Source organism: Aethalodelphis obliquidens, unplaced genomic scaffold (genome assembly GCF_003676395.1).
Source record: "Aethalodelphis obliquidens isolate GAN/ISIS:26980383/991018 unplaced genomic scaffold, ASM367639v1 scaffold11, whole genome shotgun sequence".
Lineage (NCBI taxonomy): Eukaryota > Metazoa > Chordata > Mammalia > Artiodactyla > Delphinidae > Aethalodelphis > Aethalodelphis obliquidens.
The window spans coordinates 21,176,681-21,199,906 of record NW_020837955.1 but is presented as its reverse complement, the minus strand read 5'-3'; the positions used below and the strand labels follow the sequence as shown (position 1 = coordinate 21,199,906).

At 39.9% G+C, this 23,226-nt stretch overlaps 1 protein-coding gene across 1 annotated transcript in view; it reads left to right on the top strand.

Annotated features, from left to right (window-relative positions):
• Positions 1–23,226, top strand: part of CFAP43 (cilia and flagella associated protein 43) — a 99,475-nt gene that overhangs the window by 58,770 nt on the left and 17,479 nt on the right. The window contains exons 20-28 of the mRNA XM_027112526.1: positions 3,780–3,905; positions 9,143–9,247; positions 11,418–11,534; positions 12,429–12,656; positions 14,242–14,448; positions 15,377–15,466; positions 15,763–15,843; positions 16,471–16,596; positions 21,703–21,822. Coding sequence (XP_026968327.1) covers positions 3,780–3,905; positions 9,143–9,247; positions 11,418–11,534; positions 12,429–12,656; positions 14,242–14,448; positions 15,377–15,466; positions 15,763–15,843; positions 16,471–16,596; positions 21,703–21,822 — 1,200 coding nt within the window. The remainder of the gene's footprint in view (positions 1–3,779; positions 3,906–9,142; positions 9,248–11,417; positions 11,535–12,428; positions 12,657–14,241; positions 14,449–15,376; positions 15,467–15,762; positions 15,844–16,470; positions 16,597–21,702; positions 21,823–23,226) is intronic.

The following is a 23,226-nucleotide window of genomic DNA, read 5'->3' as shown; positions in this document are numbered from 1 at the left end:
GCATGTGGGATCTTCCCGGACCGGGCCACGAACCCGTGTCCCCTCCATCAGCAGGCGGAATCTCAACCACTGCGCCACCAGGGAAGCCCTCAATATCTTTTTGATTCCCAGTTCTCTAGGTAACAGATTTTTATCTCTGGAAACTTACAGGATCATTTCTTTTTCTCTGGTGTTTGGAAATTTTACAATATGCACCTTCATACCTTTGATGGATACTCTTGATTTGCTGGTGCAGACTGGAATTACTCTTCACCCTTTTTCACCCTGCTCCTAGCCCCAAGAGGCTGGCCTCTGTGGATGGCATCAGTGAGCTCTTTTGCCTCTGTCTTCTGTTTGGGTTTAGACAGTGAGTGGCATCAGCAGACGATCAAGGGTCAGGAGAAGACAAGGTCAGTGTCTTTATTTCTCCAGTTTCCCCTCTGTGATGTTATGAGTTGGCAGTGACTGCTAGCCCTCTTCTACAGCTACTGATCTCCCCAGGTTCTAGTAACCACTTCCCATCCTTGCCTTTCAGACCTGGGAGTGGTGATAGCTTCCCGTGGTTGCTAGCTTGAGATGCTTTATCATGCCTTGCTGATTTCCCTTACCATGCCAAATCTGTTTTAAAGGCCCCTCCCCCCATTTATGCCATTTGAGTGTGTCATTCTGTTTCATACCAGGACCCTAGCTTGTTTGGGCTTTCTTGTCTCCTTCATGTGCTAGGCACTGGAGCACTTTTAACAAGAAACCTTTCTCTTTCAGGTCTGGGAAATGTTCTTTAATTATTTCTTTGGTAATTTCCTCCCCTTAATTTTTGTTTTCCTGATTACTAATGAGGCTGAACATCTTTTCATAACTCTGAAGACTGAATTTCCTCTTCTATAAATTCCCTGTTCATGTCCTTTGCCAATATTTCTATCGGGTTGCTGGTCTTTTTCTTGTTGATTGTAGAAGTTCTTTATTTTTATCTTTAACTTATATTTCTTTATAATAATTAGCGTTAGCTAAGCTGTGGTAACAAACAAACTCCAAAAATATAATGGCATAGGGATGAGAAGTTTATTTCTTTCCTATATAATAATTCTGGGTAGGTGTTCAGGTCAGCAGCTGCTCTGTTCCATGCAGTCATTCAGAGACCCAAGCTGACAGAGACTCTGCTGTCTCTAGCACATGGCTTCTAAGGTTGCCTTGCTTGATCTCATCCCACTCAGCTGGAACAGGAAAAGAGCACGGAGGCGTGCACTGGGCAAATCTGGAGGTAGCCCTTATTATTAGGTTGCACCACATGAGATTGCTGTTTTATATGGTTCAGCCCAATATACTACAAATATTTTCTGTTTTGTCTCAACTTTTATACTGTGCCTTTTAATTTATTTTTTATATGTATTTTTTATATAAATTTATTTATTTTATTTATTTTGGCTGCGTTGGGTCTTTGTTGCTGTGCGCAGGCTTTCTCTAGTTGCGGCGAGCCGGGGCTGCTCTTCATTGTGGTGCGCAGGCTTCTCATCGCGGTGGTTTCTCTTGTTGTGGAGCACAGGCTCTAGGCGCACAGACTTCAGTAGTTGTGGCAGGCAGGCTCAGTAGCTGTGGCTCACAGGCTCAGTTGCTCCGTGACATGTGGGATCCTCCCGGACCAGGGCTCAAACCCATGTCCCCTGCATTGGCAGGCGGATTCTTAACCACTGCGCCACCAGGGAAGTCCCTATACTGTACCTTTTTAAATGCAAAAGTTTAAAATTATTATCCGAGTGCATTGATCATTTATAGCTTTTGCTTTATGTGCATGATTTTTAAAGGCTTCCAAATCTCACGTATTTTCTCCTGATACTCCTTTATTTCACCTGTAATTTACTTTTGTGAGTGGATATGAGGTATAGATCTAACTTTATTTTTTCAAGTAAGTAGCACACTTCACCAATGCTTTTTATTGAATATACCATCCTTTTCCCGCTGATCTGCAGTGCCTCCTTCATCAATCCCTGGATTCCCATGAATACGGAATTATTTCTAGACACTCTATGTTCTGATATTGAGCATGGATCTTTTCCTTAGCCAATTCCAAACTATTTTAATTGCTATAGCTTTATAAAATGTTTTTATATCTTGAAAGTAATTCTCCCTTCGCTCTTCACTTTCAGAAAATGTTGGCCTCTTTAGGCACACTTACTTTTTCATCTGAATTTTAAGGTTAGCTTGTTGAGCTCTGTAAAAATCTCTGATTTGATTTTAATTGAGAATAACTGCTTACAGTGTGATTTGGTGAAGAATTTATTTGCCATCTCTGAAATTTAATACATATATATAGTATATATTTATAAAATACATAAATATTATATATTACATATAAATAAATATATATCTTTATTCAAATTTTTAACAAGTTCTTTAGTGAAGTTTTATAGTCTAAAAGTGACTTTGTATACATCTCTTATGAGGTCTTTTGTGAGTGGAATATTTTCTATAACATTTTCTAATTGGATACTACTGGATATGAATGTTACTAATTTTATATATGACCACCTTGCTGAATTCTCTTTTTTTTTTGCTCTGTGCTTTTTCATTATTTTTTTTTTACATCTTTATTGCAGTATAATTGCTTTACAATGGTGTGTTAGTTTCTGCTTTATAACAAAGTGAATCAGTTATATATATATATACATATGTTCCCATATCTCTTCCCTCTTGTGTCTCCCTCCCTCCCACCCTCCCTATCCCACCCCTCCAGGCAGTCACAAAGCACCGAGCTGATCTCCCTTGATCTCCCTGTGCTATGCGGCTGCTTCCCACTAGCTATCTATTTTACATTTGGTAGTATATATAAGTCCATGCCACCCTCTCACTCTTTATAATTGAAATTCCCTATTATAATTTCACTATACCAGTTCAGCAAGCTTGGGAAGAAGAAGTGTAGGAGATCTGACTTCAGCAGGTATTCCATTCTACCTTTTGCTGAGCTCTGTCCTGGGGACCCATGGGGCCATGATGCATCATTCAGATCCAACTGATTTTCATCCTTCAGACTTTACAGTTTCCATGCTATTGAAGAATCCTTTTCTTCCCCCTCTTAATTGCAGTGTTGGATTTATTGATTTATTATACACTTTTTTTCCTCTTAATTTTATGGATTGGGGCAAGAAAGGAAGATTGTAAAGCCCATTCTCAGTCAATTTTGAAACTGAAGTCCTCATTTTTTTCTCTCATGTTGTCTTTGTTTTTTTGTTTATTTGTAAGGGCTCTTTATATTTTGAAGATATTAATATTTTGTCATATATGTTGTAACGTGTGCTCTATGTCACTGAATTTTTTTGAAGCTATAAACTTTTAAAGATATTTTTATTACAGAAATGTTCAAATATATATAAAAGTGGAGGGAAAAATAATATAATAAATCTAATCACCAATATTTTTGCCTCTATACACCATCCACTATCCTCTCCCGTGCTTGTTTTGAAAAAAACCCCAGATGTCATATCATTTCACCTTTAATTATTTAAGTATATGTGTCTAAAAGATAAGAACTCTGAAAATACTTAATAATACTACTACTAGCACACCTAAATATCAGTAATTCCTTAATATCATTACATATTTTTGTTGTTTTTAGATAAATGAGCTTTTATGGATTAAACCTTAAAACCTAAATAAGCCTATTACCTAATTCTTTATTTGATAGTTACATTTAGATAAACAGAATATCTATTTTTTGTTATTGGTTGCTGTCTCAAGAGACTCGGAAAACCATCCCTTTAAAGTTTAATTCTTTGCTTGTCTCCATCCTTTACTATTGGAAAATTCAGATTCTGGACATGATGGAAGAAAATGAAGCAGTAGATAATATTGCAAAATTAGAGCAACAAGAATTTGGCCTGGATCTTGAAGAACTGGAAAGACTCCACAATGAAAGTGAGGAAGAAGTGGCAAAGGTATGGAAAAATCTGATTTAAGCACCATAAAGATTTAATAAAGAAAGTAAAAAGAAAATAGGAAGGAGAACTTTTCTAGGATAATGCAAATAAAACAAACTTTTTCTAGAGTGATGTGAATACAGCAAATTTAGTGCATACAAATGGAACGAGTCAGAGAATTATTGAATTTGGGAGTCAGGGGAAAGAAGAACATCTAGACCAGCCAGACATCTGATGTTTGTCTCTCCCCCATGACATTAATGCCAACCATCTTCCACCATATACTTGAACATTTTTAGAGATCTCCTCAGCCACCTCATACCAACTTCAAACATTTTTGGTTTAGTAAGCCCTTTCTTAATTAGAGTTGAAATCTTTCTCCCTGTACTCACTGATTCTTCTACTCTTTGAGCACCATCTCTATAGCCACTGTGAAAGTGGTTAGAGAAGACTAGCAATTACCATGTTTCCTATGTATCTTGTCTAGGCTAACTATCCCAGCTCCTATGATATCATATACTGTAGTTTTAATAGTTTTATTATTATTGTAATTTTCCTCTAATTTCGTTTTATTTCTGTATGGCACCCACAAAAGAATTTTAATTATTATCTTTCCAGTTTAGAGAAAAGCATAAACTGAAACCTCCACTTTTCTAGGTACTGTACTTCTATTAATTCACCCGTTGCACTGTTTTGTGGCAGTCACAACACATTGCTTACTCATATGGATTTTATTTTGGGTAAAAGCCTTAAGAGTGTTTTACACAGGATGTTCTTAAGCAACCTCTCTCTCAACCTGCACAGTACATTTGATTCTTTGAGTGTGCAAGTATAAAAACATTTTCCCCACTGAAAAAGAGAATTAAATAAAGCTGGATATAAGGACATTTAAGTGAATTATAGTTGGTTAAACAGCTACCCCAAAAAGAGACTTGTTATTTGACTGATGATTCTAGGAGAGAAATCTCCAATCATGTGGCCCAGGACTCTGTCCTGTTAAACATGTTTATTAATGACTGGAGTGAAGATGTGAAAATGAGGCAGATCTGTCCAAATGGTAAATGACATGAGGCTGAGAATGAGAGGAAATATATTAAATAACAGAATTAATACCAAAAGTACCTCAAGGGACTAACTCAAGGAGATAAAATTCACCTGGATGTTCATTCGCCCATCCATTCATTCATTCTGCAACATTTATTGAACACCTATTACATGCCAGGCACTACTGTAGGTGCTGGGGATACAATGAATAATACAGATAGGTCCCACCCACATGGGGCTACTCTAGTAGAGAACAGAGACCATAAACAAATCTCTATATATTATATGATGGAAACAAACCAGATTCGATAATAGATGTGGGGGATCTACTTCTGTGGTCAGAGAAGACAACTTTAAAGAGGGGACCTTTCAGTTGCAAACTAAGAGAAGAGAGGGAGCTGGCTATACAGAGATCTGAGGAAACAGAATGTCAGGCAAAGGGAGCAGCAAGAACAAGGGCCCTGAAGCAGAAATTGCTCAGAGTATTCCAGGGCCAGAAAGGCCAGAAAGGCTGTAGCACAGTGGACAGGAGAGGGCCTCACAGAATGAGGTGGGAGAGGTAGGCAGAGGCCAGCTCTGAAGACCTTGTATGTTGTGGTGAAGAATTTGGCTTTTGTTTTTAAACATACAACAGGAAGCTATTAGAAATGATCTCTTTTTCTTATTATAACAGATAGGCACCAATCTAGGGGCTTTTTGAATGTTATTTGATCATCACAGCAATCCAAAAAGGTAGGTTATTGTTTTCCCCACGTAAGGAAACTAAGGCTTAGGTGGTCGAGTCACTTGGCTAGGAGCCCACAACTCGAGTCTGAGCAGGTAAGCAGTCCTGGTCTGCCCACCAGGCTTCTGGCTCATCCTCCTCGGCCCTGGCCTCACAGGCCTGGAAGGCCACCTCCTATTCTGGCACCAGGTCCTCCCAGCCCATTCATCTTGATCACTCTAAAATGAGTTCGGCTTAGGTGCCTGCCCCTATTCTCACCCTCTCATTGCTTTTTTCTCCAAGCTCTTGTCTGACCACTCGGCCCCATGAACCTGCTCCTCTGGACTGTTGACCTACTGACCACTGATGAAGCCACTCTGCTCACCTGACCCCCACCCTGTGCCTCTGCCCCAGATGCCCCCATCCCTTGATGCTTATCAAATTCCCGTGCATCCCTCGAGGAGCCTCCTTGATCCTCTGTCGCAGGCTTTGGTACAGAGAAAGGTTCTTCACGTGCTCATTTCCCTCACGTTGTTTAGTTTTCCTGAGCTCCGGGCTTTTGAAGAGATATCAGCCCTAGATTGGGCGTGATAGTAGAACCAGACGGTTCAGGACAGAACAGTGCTAGCAGATGGCACCAGAAATCCGCCTGGGAGCAGAACACTAACCCCTGGGAAGAGCTAAGGATCCCAGTCCTAAAGGGACCAGGCTACTAGCCCACCCTGGCCAGGATCTCAACAATAGGGCAAAGACCAAAGCCCAGTAATGACCACCTAGACACAGTATTAGCATTATTCTGGAGGGATTGATAAATAGCCCCAAGAGTAGCAAGGGGAGGAATGGAGGAGCCTGGGAATCAGACAGGTTCTGAGAACTAATATGCCAAAACAGCTGTTTAAGAAAAAATAATTTAATACTACAAAGCTACAGTAATCAAGACAATATGGTGCTGGCACAAAAACAGAAATATAGATCAATGGAACAGGATAGAAAGCTCAGAGATAAACCCACACACCTATGGTCAACTAATCTGTGACAAAGGAGGCAAGGATATACAATGGAAAAAAGACAGTCTCTACAATAAGTGGTGCTGGGAAAACTGGACAGCTACATGTAAAAGAATGAAATTAGAACACTCCCTAACACCATACACAAAAATACCCTCAAAATGTATTAGAGACCTAAATGTAAGATCGGACACTGTAAAACTCTTAGAGGAAAACATAGGAAGGACACTCTTTGACATAAATCACACCAAGATCTTTTTTGATCCATCTCCTACAGTAATGGAAATAAAAACAAAAATAAACAAATGGGACCTAATGAAACTTAAAAGCTTTTGCACAGCAAAGGAAACTACAAAGAAGATGAAAAGACAACCCTCAGAACGGGAGAAAATATTTGCCAACGAATCAACAGACAAAGGACTAATCTCCAAAATATGTAAACAGCTCATGCAGCTCAATATTGAAAAAACAAACAACCCAAAGCAAAAATGGGCAGAAGACCTAAATAGACACTTCTCCAAAGAAGACATACAGATGGCCAAGAAGCACATGAGAAGCTGCTCAACATCACTAATTATGAAGGAAATGCAAATCAAAACTACAATGAGGTATCACCTCACACCAGTTAGGATGGGCATCATCAGAAAATCTACAAACAACAAATGCTGGAGAGGGTGTGGAGAAAAGGGAACCCTCTTGCACTGTTGGTGGGAATGTAAATTGATACAGCCACTATGGAGAACAGTATGGAGGTTCCTTAAAAAACTAAAAATAGCATTACCATATGACCCAGCAATCCCACTACTGGGCATATACGCAGAGAAAACCATAATTCAAAAAGACACATGCACCCTAATGTTCATTGCAGCACTATTTACAATAGCCAGGACATGGAAGCAACCTAAATGCCCATCGACAGATGAATGGATAAAGAAGATGTGGTACATATATACAATGGAACATTACTCAGCCATAAAAAGGAACGAAATTGGGGTGGATCTAGAGACTGTCATACAGAGTGAAGTAAGTCAGAAAGAGAAAAACAAATATCATATATTAATGCATATATGTGGAACCTAGGAAAATGGTACAGATGAACTGGTTTGCAGGGCAGAAATAGAGGCACAGTTGTAGAGAACAAATGTATGGACACCGAGGCGGGGTGGTGGTGGTGGTGGTGTGATGAATTGGGAGATTGGGATTGACATGTATACACTAATATGTATAAAATGGATAGCTAATGAGAACCTGCTGTATAAAAAAATAAATAAAATTTTAAAAATCAATGAAATCAAAAGCCGATTCTTTGAAAAGATTGATAAACTGAATAAGCCTATAGCTAAGCTAAGAGAAAAGAGATAGATACAATTACTAATGTTAGGAAGAAAAGAGGGACATCACTACAGATTCCATGGAAATTAAAAAGGAATAAAGGAATTCTATGTTTTTGAAGATTCTATTGTTACATTCTCTAGCTCAGAGATTCTTTCCTCAGCCATGTCCAGTCTACCATCATGTCCAGAGCCCATCAGATACCTTCTTTATTTCTAAATAAAGAACATTTTTGATCTCTGAAAAAAAAAAGAAAAAATAATTGAAAACTGTATTAGCCATTAACTCAATGGGTAAAATCAAAAATAAATAAAACGCAAATTAAACAAGGTATTTGTTCAGACAATGAATAAAATAAACATGAATAAATGAGTAAATGAATGAATGAATAAATAAATAAGACATTTTCTAATCTGGGAGATATTATTTTCAGCTAGTTTGCTAACAATCTGCCAACAAAGTGAAATGCCAATAAAAGAGGTTCTGTACAACATTGTAAATCAACTATACTTCAGTAAAAAAATAAAAAAAAAAAGTTGCTGAAGAGGACCCTGAGGACTAAGGATTGTTGGGTGTCACTTTCATGCCAGCTCTTTTGGCAAACTTTATTAAAATAAGAATACTTAATCACTTAAGGAGGTAAAACTAATTGAGGTAACATATGTTTCTAAATGGCAAAAGGTACATCATACGATCCCCAAGAATAGTGGAACATTCATTTCACAGTGGACATAAACAATAGAAGAATATAGTGCAATAAAACCCCAAGACAGAGGTCACAAAATGCCACTTCAAATATGCATTGACAAGGAGTAAGCCAACATTTACATATTTCAAACTTTTCTAATAAAACAGGAAGACTTGGCACAGTGGGTTTGCTTTACCACCTTGCGCCAACCAGGCAGATCTGTGATGGTGTGTGTGTTAGCTATCCAGCTACCATGGCTGTGCAACTGCCCACACACCTGCCTTGGCTCCTGTGTAGGACCTGCCTGCCTTAGTGGTGTTTGTGTTGATACCCTAGTCCTCAAGGAATGGAACCCTAAGCCTCCAGACTAAACCAAAGACAGGGAAGTATCCCCCTCCAAGTGCATCTGGTTTTTACAATTGAGATTGTTTTTGAGGCCACATTTTCATTCTTACTTTTCCCTTCATTTGTGTTCCTTAAGATAAGAAAGGATGCTGAGATGCAAAACCTAGCCAAGAGATATTTGGCTGAACTTATCAAAGGAGAATGCTGGAATTCGATGGCTGTGAAAGGCCGAGCTCTTAAGGTAACAGATAGAACTTCAGGTACAACACCTTTGCCAATGAAAATTTTCATGGGAAGTCTCATGGCAGAAAATTTTAAAAAGAAAAAGTTTAAGAAGATCCATATATAGGAAAGCATTCGAAGCACACCTTGCTCCTTCTTGTACTGACTCCACCTCGATGTGTCATTTTCCCTTGTCTTGTTCTTTCCTCTCTGCTCAGTCCCCATGTGCTTCTAAGCCAGCATCTCTTAAGCTTTGTTTCAGCACCTCTTTCCCTCTTTCCTCTACGACACCACCTGCATCCGGGTCTCAATATCTGTCTATTCCAAACCGCCACTTCACTCACATTCCACACAGATTGAAAACTAGACATAATATTATTCACATTTCTTTTTTTTATATAAATTTATTTATTTTATTTATTTATTTTTGGCTGCGTTGGGTCTTTGTTGCTGTGCGCGGGCTTTCTTTAGTTGCGGTGAGTGGGGGCTACTCTTCGTTGCGGTGCATGGCTTCTCATTGCAGTGGCTTCTCTTGTTGTGGAGCACGGGCTCTAGGCGCACGGGCTTCAGTAGTTGTGGCACGTGGGCTCAGTAGTGTGGCCCACTGGCTCTAGAGCACAGGCTCGGTAGTTGTGGCGCACGGGCTTAGTTGCTCTGCGTATTATTCACATTTCTACCTGTACCTGCCTTCACATTTTCTTTTCCTTTTTTTAAATATTCACAGTGAGATTTTTATGATCTTTTTTTTTTTAATTTATTTTTTTATTTTTGGCTATGTTAGATCTTTGCTCCTGTGTGCGGGCTTTCTCTAGTTGCGGTGAGTGGGGTCTACTCTTTGTTGCAGTGTGTGGGCTTCTCATTGCGGTAGCTTCTCTTGTTGTGGAGCATGGGCTCTAGGCGCACGGGCTTCAGTAGTTGTGGCACGAGGGCTCAGTAGTTGTGGCTCGCAGGCTCTAGAGCGCAGGCTCAGTAGTTGTGGCGCACAGGCTTAGTTGCTGCGCGGTATGTGGGATCTTCCTGGACCAGGAGTCGAACCCATGTCCCCTGCATTGGCAGGTGAGTTCTTAACCACTGCGCCACCAGGGACGCCCCTGCCTTCACATTTTCTAAAGGACTGTTTTTTGTGCCTTTTTATTGAGATTCCTCCCAACACAGTTTCCCTCTTTGTGTAGGGTGACCAAGAGTCCCAGTTTATGCCTGTGGTCCTAGAGTAACTATTAACAGCACCTTTTTCACTTTCAAATATGCCCCCTGTTTAGATAATGAAGTATTGATCACCCTCCATTTATGTGATTGAGTATTGCTCTAAAACAGGGTTTCTCGAGAACGGCACACTTGGGGCTGGATAATTCTTTGTTGTAGGGGCTGACCTAAGGATTGGAGGATTTTGCAACATCCCTGCCCTCTATCTACCAGGCCCCAGCAGACTCTGCCACCCCAATCAGTGACAATCAAAAAATGTCTCCAGACATTGCCAAATGTCCCTGAGGGGCTGGAGAGGATGGAGACAGTGGCCAGGAAAATCACTTCTGGTTGAGAAGCACTGCTCTAGAAATAAATCGTTCACAAAAGCACAGTATTTTTTATACAAAGTTTACACCAATACTGAAGGCATACATTGTTTTATTTTATTTCTTTTTTTTTAATTGAAGTAGAGTTGATTTACAATGTTGTGACAATCTCTGCTGTACAGCAAGGTGACTCAGTTATACACATATAGACATTCTTTTTTTATATTCTTTTCCATCATGGTTTATCACAGGATATTGAGTTATGTTCCCTGTGCTATACATTAGGACCTTGTTGTTTATCTACATTTATTCTAAATGTAATAGTTTGCATCTACCAACCCCAAACTCCCAGTCCATCCCTCTCCCTCCCTCCTTCCTCTTGGCCACCACAAGTCTGTTGTCTATGTCTACAAAATAGATAAGTTCATTTGTGCCATATTTTAGATTCCACATATAAGGGGTATCATATGGTATTTGTCTTTCTCCTTCTGACTTACTTCACTTAGTGTGATAATCTCTACATTGTTTTATTTTAAAGAAAGCTTCCATGGGCCATTTCACTCATGCATGATAACCTATGGATTAATTTTGTTGAGAGAAAACATGCCCCACTCTGCCCCAGATACACACAATTGTTCTAAAAATGGATTTATTTCATTTTGCTCTTTTTTTCCCAAGTGCTTTCATATCCCATGTGTGGTTGAGAACTTCCCAATGAAAGAACGCACAGATGAAGAGTTGAAAGAATTGAAGAGAGTTGTGCAGCAAAAAGAGATTGAAGCAGAGTGTCTTAAAGTACAATTTTAAATATATATGTGTTTATATAAGTGACGTGTTTTCTTTCAGGATTTCCTTCATACAGATTTGAGTTGGAATACTACTTAAAATACGTTTAGATATTGTTTGTGTTTATATTTATATTCCTTGTTTATGTGTAGGAATATATTCTAATGAATATAGGAGCCTATATCCACGTAAGGAGCCTATATCCTAATAACATTGGCTATCCCTGAAATATGATGATATACTTTTAAAATTGAGATTTGGGATTTTGTTCTTGTCCTGGTCAGAAGTTCTTCATCCACACATACTCTTTTTACCACCTCTTATCACTGAGGATTGTGTTTTAAGATAGTTGGCCAAGGATGAAGTAGAATCTGTTTTGGTGGGATTTATTGTTTTCCTAAAGCAATCCTAGCTTTTTTTTTTTTCCAGCAATCTCTGTCAAACCACTTAAAAACACTGCCCAATTGGTGTAGTTTCATTTTGGCCAGAACTTTGCATCCATTCTTTTTCTAAAACTAAAATGAAGTCATGCTTAATTCTTTTTACATACACATACCAGTCCTATGTGAATAAGTTCCTTTGTAAAATGTGAAGAGAAAGTATATTTTTTAATGCTTAAGTACCAAGAAAGACTCAAAATATTTACAAGAAGCTGTCATCCCGACAGAAAAATATGAATATTACACACTATCAAGAAGAATTTTTACTCTTATGATTTATCTACAGTCTATCAATTTCTGAGGCTTTCTCTTCAGCAGGTTCAGGACATCACTTTAAATTCAGTTGTTGGCAAGACAATTAACATCTTAAAATGATTATTGAAATAATTAAGTTGTCCCAAAATTGCCCTTTAGAGAATTCTTCTTATTGCATAACTTTCATTTCATCTTTTTCTATATTTAGCTACAGAAGGAAATTGTAGAGTTTCAGTCTGCAATTACGTTGGTTAAAAAGCATCATGAAGAGGAGGATGAAGAAGAGGAAGAAGATGGGACAGCAAAAGATACCAACTTGCCCAATTACCTGCTTGGTAGTCTGAGTACTGATTTTAGGGTACCTACCTCTTTGTTGTCAAGCCAACTGGAACTTCATTCCAGAGAGGAGAAAATCAACCAAATTATATTACTGAAAGTGGGTGAATTTTTTCTTTACCCTTGAAAATCTCTAAAACTTTCCATGAGGTGTCTTGCAAAGGCTCAAATTGAAATCCAATGCCAATCAAATGATGTCTTTAAAGTACACAGAGAAATATCCACATGGCTAGCATCCATGTTCTTTAAACGGAGCTCGTGGACAAGAGTTGTTTTCATCCATTTGGAGTGGGTTCTGTGATACCAGGTTTTCTAAAGAGCACCCTCCACTGGCTAACACCGCAAACCATTTTTCTACTTAGATCATCGGGAAACTCAAAGATAAAAGAAATCCCTGAATGCCACCTTCTAGGTAACCCAGATGTCAATTAGGACCTCCTTGTAAGATCAAGATGTGAATGCTTATCTATCTCCTTAATCTAGGAAAATACAATTTCCTCTCTAAGATTTCTATAAGTGCTGGGGCTCAGGGATAAGGTATGGTGTCCTTCAGGCTCTAAGCTCCTACTCCTTGCTTTCCACCAAACAAGTCAGTTTCAGAACACACCTGTACATGCCACGCCTACTGAAGGTTTTCGAAAACTCAGTAACTGAGATTGCACCAATGCAGACGGTTTGAAATTTAATGTTTGGCCATTCCTATTCCTGAAGATCCTTCAGTCATGTCTGCAATTTGAGTTCTAGCCTCCTGCTGGGTTACTCTGCTCTCCCTTCCTATCTTTTTCTCTTCTTTGTCTCCTCCAATACCTAAAATTCCTGTGCATTTATACTGAGAACTGTTGAGTTATCCCTTTTGTTGCTTAGCTTCTGCTGACCTATGCCCTCAGTGTCTCACCTTCCTGCTGCTTTATTAAGGTGTTTTCCTACACGAAAGTAATTTCAGCCTGAGAGAAATTCTGGTGCCAGCCGTTAAGATCATTTTCTACCCTGCTTTAATGGTTTCATCTTCAGTAGGATAGATATATAGACTGAAGTCTGACGGTAAAGTCAAGTCTACTTTTAGTTTGACCCATCATTCTACTCATCAGCAGAGCTAGGGGCAATCCAGTTGGACCCACATCCACCTTAGTAAATGGCTGATCCAACTGGGCAGCTTGGGTTCTCTTTCTACCTGAAAATGACCTGTCCATACAGAGTAAGAATATTGTGTGTGGTTGTGCTTCTCTGGAAGATTCTCCAGACCTCTATAGGCCATCTTTTCCTCACCTCCTCTCCTCAAACCTGGTTCCAAAGAAAAGATATTTCCCAAGTTTAATACTGAATATTTCTTTTAAAATATTTTTATGATGGATTTTTTTAAGAACATACACAAAAGTAGAGAGAATAGCCCAAAGAGCCTCCAAGTAGCCATTACCCACTTATCAATATACCTGCACACTGAATTGCATCGCACATTTCTGGAAGTATGTTGTAGTATAACAGTTATGCTGTTGCTTAACCTTACCCATGGTGGGATGCCACTATAGATTACTGAACCAAGACGTGACTTAATATAAACAGTATTTTAGAAAGATTACTTTGCTTATAATTTGTAAAGTGATTTTGGAGGGAAAGTAAAGCTGTGGGACCATGTTGCCAGGAAAGGTATAATACATGGTGTGTTTATAATAACATTGATATTTTAGGATATTATTTACAAGGTAAAAACTGCTTTCAATAATGAGTTTGATGCGGCATATAAACAAAAAGAGATTGAAATTGCACGTGTGAAGGAAAAAAATGTAAGAATTCAAGAAATCGTTTTGGATCTGGAGTTGGAAGAAACAGTCTGGCAACCAGAATTTGAGGACTGTGAGAAGCCAGAGAGAACCCTCATTGTGGAAAGTACTGAGGTACGATTATCCGTACATCATCTCTTCCCTTCTTTCTCATGACGTTTTCCAGGCTCTTATTTATTCTTCTTGTTTTTGCTACCAGAAGCAACCGTATAAGGTAGCATTCTTGGTTACAAGTAACAAAAACAGTTAACACAGCCCCAGCAATAATGGGGATTTCTTCTATGAATGCCATAGAGTCCAGAGAAGATATGGACACCAAGCCTAGAAAGAAGCAGGAACCACACACTGGAACCTTGTGGAGAGTCCAGAAGTGCTCTTTCTTCATCTCTTGACTCACTTCTCTCTGCATTGCAGCTGCCTCTAGCAGTTTCTATGTTATATCGCCTATGCTCAAGAGAGCAATTTGTCCAAACTATAATCTCTTAGCCCTAGTTCTGGATTCGCCTGGGAAGGGGCTTCTTGGTCCAACTTGGGTCCAGCACCTGTACCCATGGAGGCTGGGTCACATAATGGGAATGAGGCTGATGGAGCTCCAGTAATTATCTAGCCATTAGAGTAGTATGGGTCCCAGAGAAAGGGGCTCACTGGACAGCCTTCTTAAAAGGTGTTTGGCACAAATGCAGTTACAAATAAATGCTTAAAGAAGACAATTCAAATATAATCATATTTCATTTATAAAAAGTAACTCAAAGAGAACACCCTTGCTCACATGAAACCATCTTGATTACTTTGGGGCAAAAGATAATAGTGTTGCTTAGAAGTAATAACAAACACTCATATAGTCCCTGTTAACAGTAACCATCTATTTTTCTCACTCTCTCATTTTGGACCTCATCTTCATTCCAAGATAGGAAATTGGTTGCAAAATCTGGATAGTCCCTCTATCTCCTTAATCCCTTCTAACCTCCTCCCGGTGTGTGGAAAGAAAGTATGGCTTGAATTTTGTAAGAATAACAGCAGGAAACCACATTTTCTCTTTCAGATTACAGCTCAGAGACATATTAAACCACAGCAAAAAGTCAAAACAGAATTGCTTGTGACCCGTGAAATGGAGCGATTGCTTCTGTCACAGGTATGCGGTTTTTTTAAATGGTACCTAAGACCCTTTTCCTTTTAGGGATATTTGTTCCTAATTCGGTTGAATAGTCTTGTACTCCACCATAGAAACACATCAAGGCATTTGTTGTGGTCAGAGGTCACTGGAATCTCAGTGGCCTCCTCTTCTCCCCTCCGTGCATGCCACTGCCCACCCTCCCCAATCCTAAATGCAGTCATTCTAACATTGGGGACAGGGGGGCTGTCCCCAGTGCCACTGGAGTGTCAGACCTCTGTCTCAGTGACCCTCTCTGACCTTGGCTTTTTCCCAAGGGCTCCACCACAAGACGCCGAGCCCTCATGGACATGATGGGAGGAGTTCTGGAAGTCAAGAAGGAAGACATTTTGAGAATGGTGAGATTCCTGGTCATCCTTATGGAAGGTAGAATGGGATGGAAAGAGCTACTTAAATGTGACCATTTTTTCCCATGTGAACCTGAGTCGTAGAAATTCTACAGTGACAAATATACCACCCCCCAGTACCTTATAAACTTACCACATCAGGCAAAGAAGAAGAAGTTTGAAACACCAGGCTTGCCTTCCAATCTGATGAAAAGCAAACAAATGAACAACAACAAAAAAACAACCACAGTTGTTTGGGTCTGCACAGAAAGTAGGGATAATACTGAACCTCTAATTTTCCAGATACACCAAGAAACATTCCCTTTGATACCTGACATAGGTATCCCTGGAGCTCAGGCATAGTTCTAGCTATGAAGATATCAACTCACACTTCTGAACTTGTCACCTAAGAGTCAGGGTACATCCCAAAATGCTTACCCTCGCTTAAGTGACAGAAAAACCGTTGTAACATTTTTTCATATCCTTTGGTCAAAGTGTTAGGTCATTGCCTTGCCAATGTGAAGAACTATACCCTTTTAAAGGACTCTTTTTTTTAAAACTGTAACAATAACTCTGACTTTGACTGTATTGCTATATTTATGTTTAACCTAGAATATATGCTTTCCTTTATATCTTCAGGTGATTCCTCAACCTGCTTTCATGTCAAAACCTGATGCTTTGTGGTCTGAAAAGGAAAAGAAACAATTCAAAGAGTATGAGAAAAAAGTCAAGGAATTAAATGAAGAAAGAGATAAGTATAGAAAGGTCAGAAGAGCAAAGAATATAACCTACCTTATCAAGGGTTTTTTTTCAGTATCTTTTCAAATGAAGTGCTCTTTATTTTCTCAGTGTCTTTAATAGCCTAGAGATGGTATTTGGGCTTAAATTCTCAAGAGAATTTGAAGAAGCGAGTGGAGATAAATTTAAAGGCCTACTACAATTTAAAACGAAAAGAACATGTAGCAATTTTTTAAAGTTCTTATTGATTTCAAATTTCACATCATTACAGTTCATTTGGTCCTTCACTCATTCTTCAAATATCTAATGAACACCTATGGTAGTATGTTCAAGGCACTGCAAGGGACTGCTCTCTATTGTCTACGTCAATTTGAGTTGTATACTGTTGCTTGACTTGCTCTCAATTTCAAGGAAAAGACTTGAGAGAAAAATGACACAGTCAATAAAGTTCTGATCTGAGATTTTTGCAATGCAGGTCTCCCACTTTTATCCTTCCATCACAAGGAAACATTCCCACATTAAAAGTGCTTACAGTTATAATAGAGATGTAAAAGGCGATGGTACACAACCAGGTAAATGTGAAGAAAGTAAAATCTTAACCATCATTTGAGGCAGGGCAGTTTGTCAGCTTTATGGTGAACAATTCCTTTGAACGTATTGTTAACTTGTCCCTGTTTTTATTCACTGCAGTCCTCTAAAATGTCTCTGTGTATTATCCAAAGTGAGTAGTTTTGAATGCAGCAAAGATTTCAAGAAGTTACAGAGTATAGACGCCTAAAGCAGTGCCATTTACTCCACAGTCTCGCACTGGGAGGTAGTCCGCTGCCCACACCTTCACCCCCTGCTCCTTGGCCACGCCCACCTGGTAAAACCTCAGCCTTGATTAAGCCAGGACTCAACCTTCTCTGCACCTGCGCCATGCAGTGTGTAAAGGAAAAACACTGACTGGTTTCAGTCTAATGACCTGAACCTTTATTGGGTCCCTAAAGCTGCTCAACAATGCTATCCCCCAGCTTTCAATTTCCCCCTAGCTTAATCCACATCACCTGGGGGAGCTTTTTTAAAATACAAATTCCGAGTCCGTCATTCTGAGGACATAGAAGGACCCTGAGATTCTGCATTTCTAACAAGTAACCACATGGTGCAGCTTCTGCTGGTGGGTGGACTACAAGATCCTAGCGAGATCCTAGAGGGCCACTTCATGTGTTCTCCCCTATCCTCAAACCTCCAACACCTGACCGTCAACTCACTCTCACCTTATTTTCTTTTTCACTGGGAGAAGAGAAGCAACGAAAAGAGATTTTCCTTACGCCTCTCCCGCCACATCTACCACCCACCTGCATTGAATCCAGAGATCCTCCCTGCCTTTCTGTTCCTTATGGGTGAAATGGCCTTGCAACTGCCCAAGCCTGGTCTTCCACTCGTGCACTAGGTCCCATCCCATCTTACCTGTTCAGTGCTGTTACTCAGCAATTTGCCCCTTTTCCCTGCATCGTCAGTTTTCCCCCTCTACTGGATTTTTCCGTAGACACATTGTATACATCTCTCATCTTATACAAAAGGAAAAAAGACTCCCTTGAACAGGATTCTGGAGTTCTTTCTATTATTCTTGTGACTTTGGGGTTAGTCTGAATTTATTTCAAAATAAAAAGTTAAAAGAAAAGAAAAAACAAACACTCCCTTGACTCCACTTTCTTCTCAATCCACTGCTCAATGTCTCCTTGAAAAACTGATGTTCACTGTCTCTAATTTCCCTCTTTTAAAAGAATCTTTTTTAAAAAAAACTTCTGTGTTATGGAAAATGTCAAACATATATAATGACGCCCTTATGCAGCTTCAACAATTATTGACTAATGCAAATCTTATCTCATTTTATACCTCTACCTACTTCCCTGACACTGAATTATTTTTTTACTCATTTGTAAAAAATTTTTTTTTTAATTTATATTTTGGCTGCGTTGGGTCTTCACTGCTGCGTGCCGACTGGGCTTTCTCGAGTTGCAGCAAGCGGGGGCTACTCTTCGTTGTGGTGCGCACGGGCTTCTCGTTGCAGTGGCTTCTCTTGTTGCGGAGCATGGGCTCTAGGCGCGTAAACTTCTGTAGTTGCAGCATGCGGGCTCAGTAGTTGTGGCGCATGGGCTTAGTAGTTGTGGCGCATGAGCTCAGTAGTTGTGGTGGCCGGGCTTAGTTGCTCCATGGCATGTGGGATATTCCTGGACCAGGGATCGAATCCGCGTCCCCCGCACTGGAAGGTGGATTCTTAACCACTGGACTACCAGGGAAGTCCCGGGAATGGGAGAAAATCTTGGTGTGATGGATTCTGCATTGTATATTCATCCTTCCTACTTGGTCTCCCATCTCTCACCTCCCTTGCTTCTCGTTTCTCAGCATCTGATACAGACATTTTCAGACAAAATTAGATTTCCCCAGGAATGTTTGAGGGAAAACTTGTGTTTTTAACCAATACTCCTTGAGTTCCCACTATGTGCACCATGTTATATCCAAGGGACACGTGGTGAATAGAAAGACACAGCCCTCAACCCTCAGTGTTCACTGTCTGGTGGTGAAGGGGGTTATATATTAACTGGACATCCACAAAATAATTATTTAACTACAGTGTGATAAATTAGGAAGGACAAGTTCAAATGCCATCTATAACAGTAAACACAGAGGCACTGACTTAGATCGGGGTGTTCACCTGGTCCCCTTTACAGGCTGGCCTGCCCATCCCTTTGCTGCTGTGAGTGCTGCAGCTAAAGGCTTATACCCAAGGCCACTGGAGTCTTGTCCTTGGCTGACCAAGGGGGCATTATTGTCCAGAGACACTGCAAGGTTATACCACTGCTCCCACCCAGAACGGCCAGCAATTGACTGATGAGATGAGAGTATGAAAGTCCAGCCCTCTCGGCTCAAATTGGGACAGGTCAGCAGAGCCTCTCTATTACCCTTATACCCCTGAGAATCAGGCCAGGGCTGGGCCACCTGAGAGTACATGATAGCTCAGCTCCTGCCCCTTCCTACCCGTTTCCCTCACCCCCGTATAGGTGTCAAAAGCATGTGCACTGGAATCCTGTGCCAGACTTTGCTGCTAAGACCCAAGATAGTGCCCAAGACAGGACCCAAGAAAGGCTTCCTTGAGAAAGTGGCATTTGTTCTCACATTAGAAGAATGAGAAAGAATGAACAGGTTGAAGAGTGAGGAAGGGATGGCAGGCAGATGGAAAAGCCTGGAGAAGGGCCTGCAATGAGAAGAGTGTGGGACATCTGAAGAACAGTTTTAGCAAAAGGCCATTTTGATATCATAAAAAGTTCCTTTCAGACCAGAGAGCTTCAAAGGCCTGAAAGCTCAGTGTTTTAAAGAAGGGTGCATAGGGGACCCTTGGACAGTCTGGCCTCAGGAGGCTGTGTCTTTGGCCATTTGCCATATAATGATGCTTCCATTATCCAGAAACACCTGAACTTGATAAACAACTACTAGGAGGCCACTATTCATAGGATTTTTCCATTCCTATGAGATAGTGTCATAAATTATTATAAGCAAATTGGCCCAGAGCTGTATTTGTTTTATTTTTAATATTTCCTCATTGCTTAATTAGCCTAATTTAGGTGGTGTTTCTCCTTGTATCATATATTTCTATACATTTTGCTAAACTTCTGTCTCCATAATCTTCCCAGGGTTAGTCTCTTCCTTTATTAAACCAGCATAGAGAAAACTTGGTTTTTTTAAATAAATTTAAAATAATAACAACATTCTACCATCATAGTAATAATTGATTCAGGTGAGAATTATCAATGGATGCTAAAAGTTTGATGAGAAACAAGATTTTTTTACATAGTCTCAAAGTATTTTCCCACAAATCAATTACAAATGGAAAAGTGGGAACGGTACAATAGAGAAACTAGAAGACGCTACCTAACCCAGTGATCACAGTTAACATCAGCCAAAGTGAAACGAAGCAGCATTGTGTCTCCTGAAGTGGTGTACTGGGAAGGATACAACATGATTTGTGGAGCATTCCTGCTAGAAATGTACATGCTGGTCTGAGCATAGGAAACGCCAGACAGACCTAACCTGAGTGGCAGACCCCAAAATAACTAGCCTGCATTCAAGTGTCTGCAGCTTATTCTGAAATGGTTGAGAGAGAGAGAGAGAGAGAGAGAGAGAGGAAGGGGGGGAGATTTAGCAAGCGATAAAAGAAATGGGGTAGAATATTAACCGTTGATTAATTTGGTTAAAAGCATATGAGAATTCTTTGTCCTATTCTTGCATCTTTTCTGTAAATTTGAAGTTATATCAAAATTTAAAAGTTACCAAAAATTTCTAAGGTAAAAATAGTTTGTAACAGTGTGTCTAGGATTGATCTGCAGATGTCATTCTCTTTAAAAATGTAAATTTATATCTTTCCGCTTACCTACTGTGTGCTTAGTGCTAAGTCTTGTTGGAATTTTAAAGAAGGAGGTGGTACTTTTTCCTTTTGATGTAGAACTATTTAGACGGAGAAAACATACAGAAAACAAGAGAGAGTATAAATAACGTAAATATGTATATATACAGTTCACCCCTAAATGACTCAGGCTTAGGGGCCCTGACCCTCCTCACAGTCCGAAATCCGAGTGTAATTTTACCGTTGGCCTCCACATCTGTGGATTCAACCATCCATGGATGGTGTAGTACTGTGATACATATTTGTTGAAAAAAAAATCTGCGTATAAATGGACACACACATTTCAAACCCACGTCATTCAACCACCAACTGTATTCATAACTTAAAAAAACAAACCAAGATTTCTTAGGGCCAGATTGTGTGCCTGGAAATTTCTGTCCTGTTTAGAGAGTCAGAATTTTCTGGAAAACTTTGCTGCAATTTGTTTTACTGGACCTCTGTCTGCTTGCATCATTAGCCCTGATCAGTGATTTTAACTTTTTTTTCCCAGTGTAATCTTTTCTAAGCAAAAATCCCAGATTCACAATATAACAGACCCAGCAGAAACATCTCTGGTTAAAGGGGGAGCCCAGAGTACCTCACGAGGCCTGCCCTCCACCTGCCCCTTTGTTTTAGCAAAATGTAAACAACCACTTCCTAGGAACATTTGATGTTCCTAAATGTTAACTTTGCTGTTGATTTCCTTTCAGTCATTAGAAACAGAAATGAAGAAACTTCAAAACTCTATTCAAGAAAGCACACAGAATTTTGATGAACATTTGAAAAGACTCTTTGAAAGGAGAGTGAGGGCGGAGATGGCTGTCAGCCAGGTAAATAAAAGCTTTACTTATATGACTTGTTCTTTTAAGGAGCCTCCAGGGCCTGTCATTGCTCTTAGGACAAAGACCAACACCCTGGTCCTGCACTCGATGGCCATGACTCCTGCTCCAGCCTCATCTCTGGCGCCCCCCTCACTTGCCATGCTGAGTTCTCTGCCTCCTGTTCACATCTTCCTCCCAACGCGGCAGTAAGACTCTGCCCACTTCTCTGCTTCCTGGGCTACATCTACTCATCTGTCAGGTCCCAGTCTAGGTTAGATCTTCTTGTTATATACTCTGTTCTTTTACTTCCTATCACTTATTACAACTGAATTTTAATTTATTGTGAATCACTTTTTAATGCTCCCAAGACTATAATAAGCTCCGTGAGGGTAGGGACCGAGTCTGTCTTGTTCATTTTTGTATTTCCAGCAACTAGCAAAGGGCTGGGCTCATCTTGTATGTTGAATGAATGAATAATATACATGCCCTAAAAGATCAGATGAAAAATCTGACTTAATTTGATTCAGCAGTAAGAATATAAATGAAGCATACAATAACTTAGAAGCAAGAAGACCAAAAATGAAGGCTTTAAATTCTGAGGGAAAATTATTCCTAACATTAGATTCTATACCTGACCAAACTATCAACTGAATGTGAAAGGAGAATAATATTTTGAGAAATGCAAGGTCTCAAAAATTTATATGCACCCATTCTCTGGAAGCTAATGGAAGATGTATCTCACCAAAGCAAAGGGGTCAACCAAAAAAGATGAGAGAGGTTAAGGAACCTCCAGGAGGATGTCTGTATTGTCAGGGTCCTAATAGGAATGGTACCCTGAAAGGGTTACATTTAAGAGAGGTAATGCAGGGACTCTTCACTGAGGTATGGGCAGGGTTAAGAGAAACAGTAAAGAATGGTGAAACAGCCGGAGACTAGAAACGATGGGAAGCCAGTGTCATCCCTAGAGTTAAAGAGGCAAGGGAAGGGCACTATTACCAGGACCCAGCAAGACCCGTAGCCATGGGAGAGGGGCTGTTCCTCAGTTATCGTGGCCACAGATAGAAGAACATAATCACTGGCCCAGCAGGGAGGGGATGTATGCATATGGTAGTTAGGTGGGGGGAGATTGGGAATGAATGCTCCAGCATTAGTCTTAAGAGTGCATTAGTCATAATGGCCAAAAAGTAGAAATAATCCAAATGTCCAACAACTATGAATGGATAAATAAAATGTGGTTTATCCCTATAATGGCATATTATTCAGCTACAAAAAGAATGTAACAATACATTCTACAACATGGATGAACCTTGAAAACATGCTAAGTGAAAGAAGCCAGACACTCTAGGCCACATAGTGAATGTTTCCATATATATGAAATGTCCAGAATAGGCAAATCCATAGAGACAGAACGTT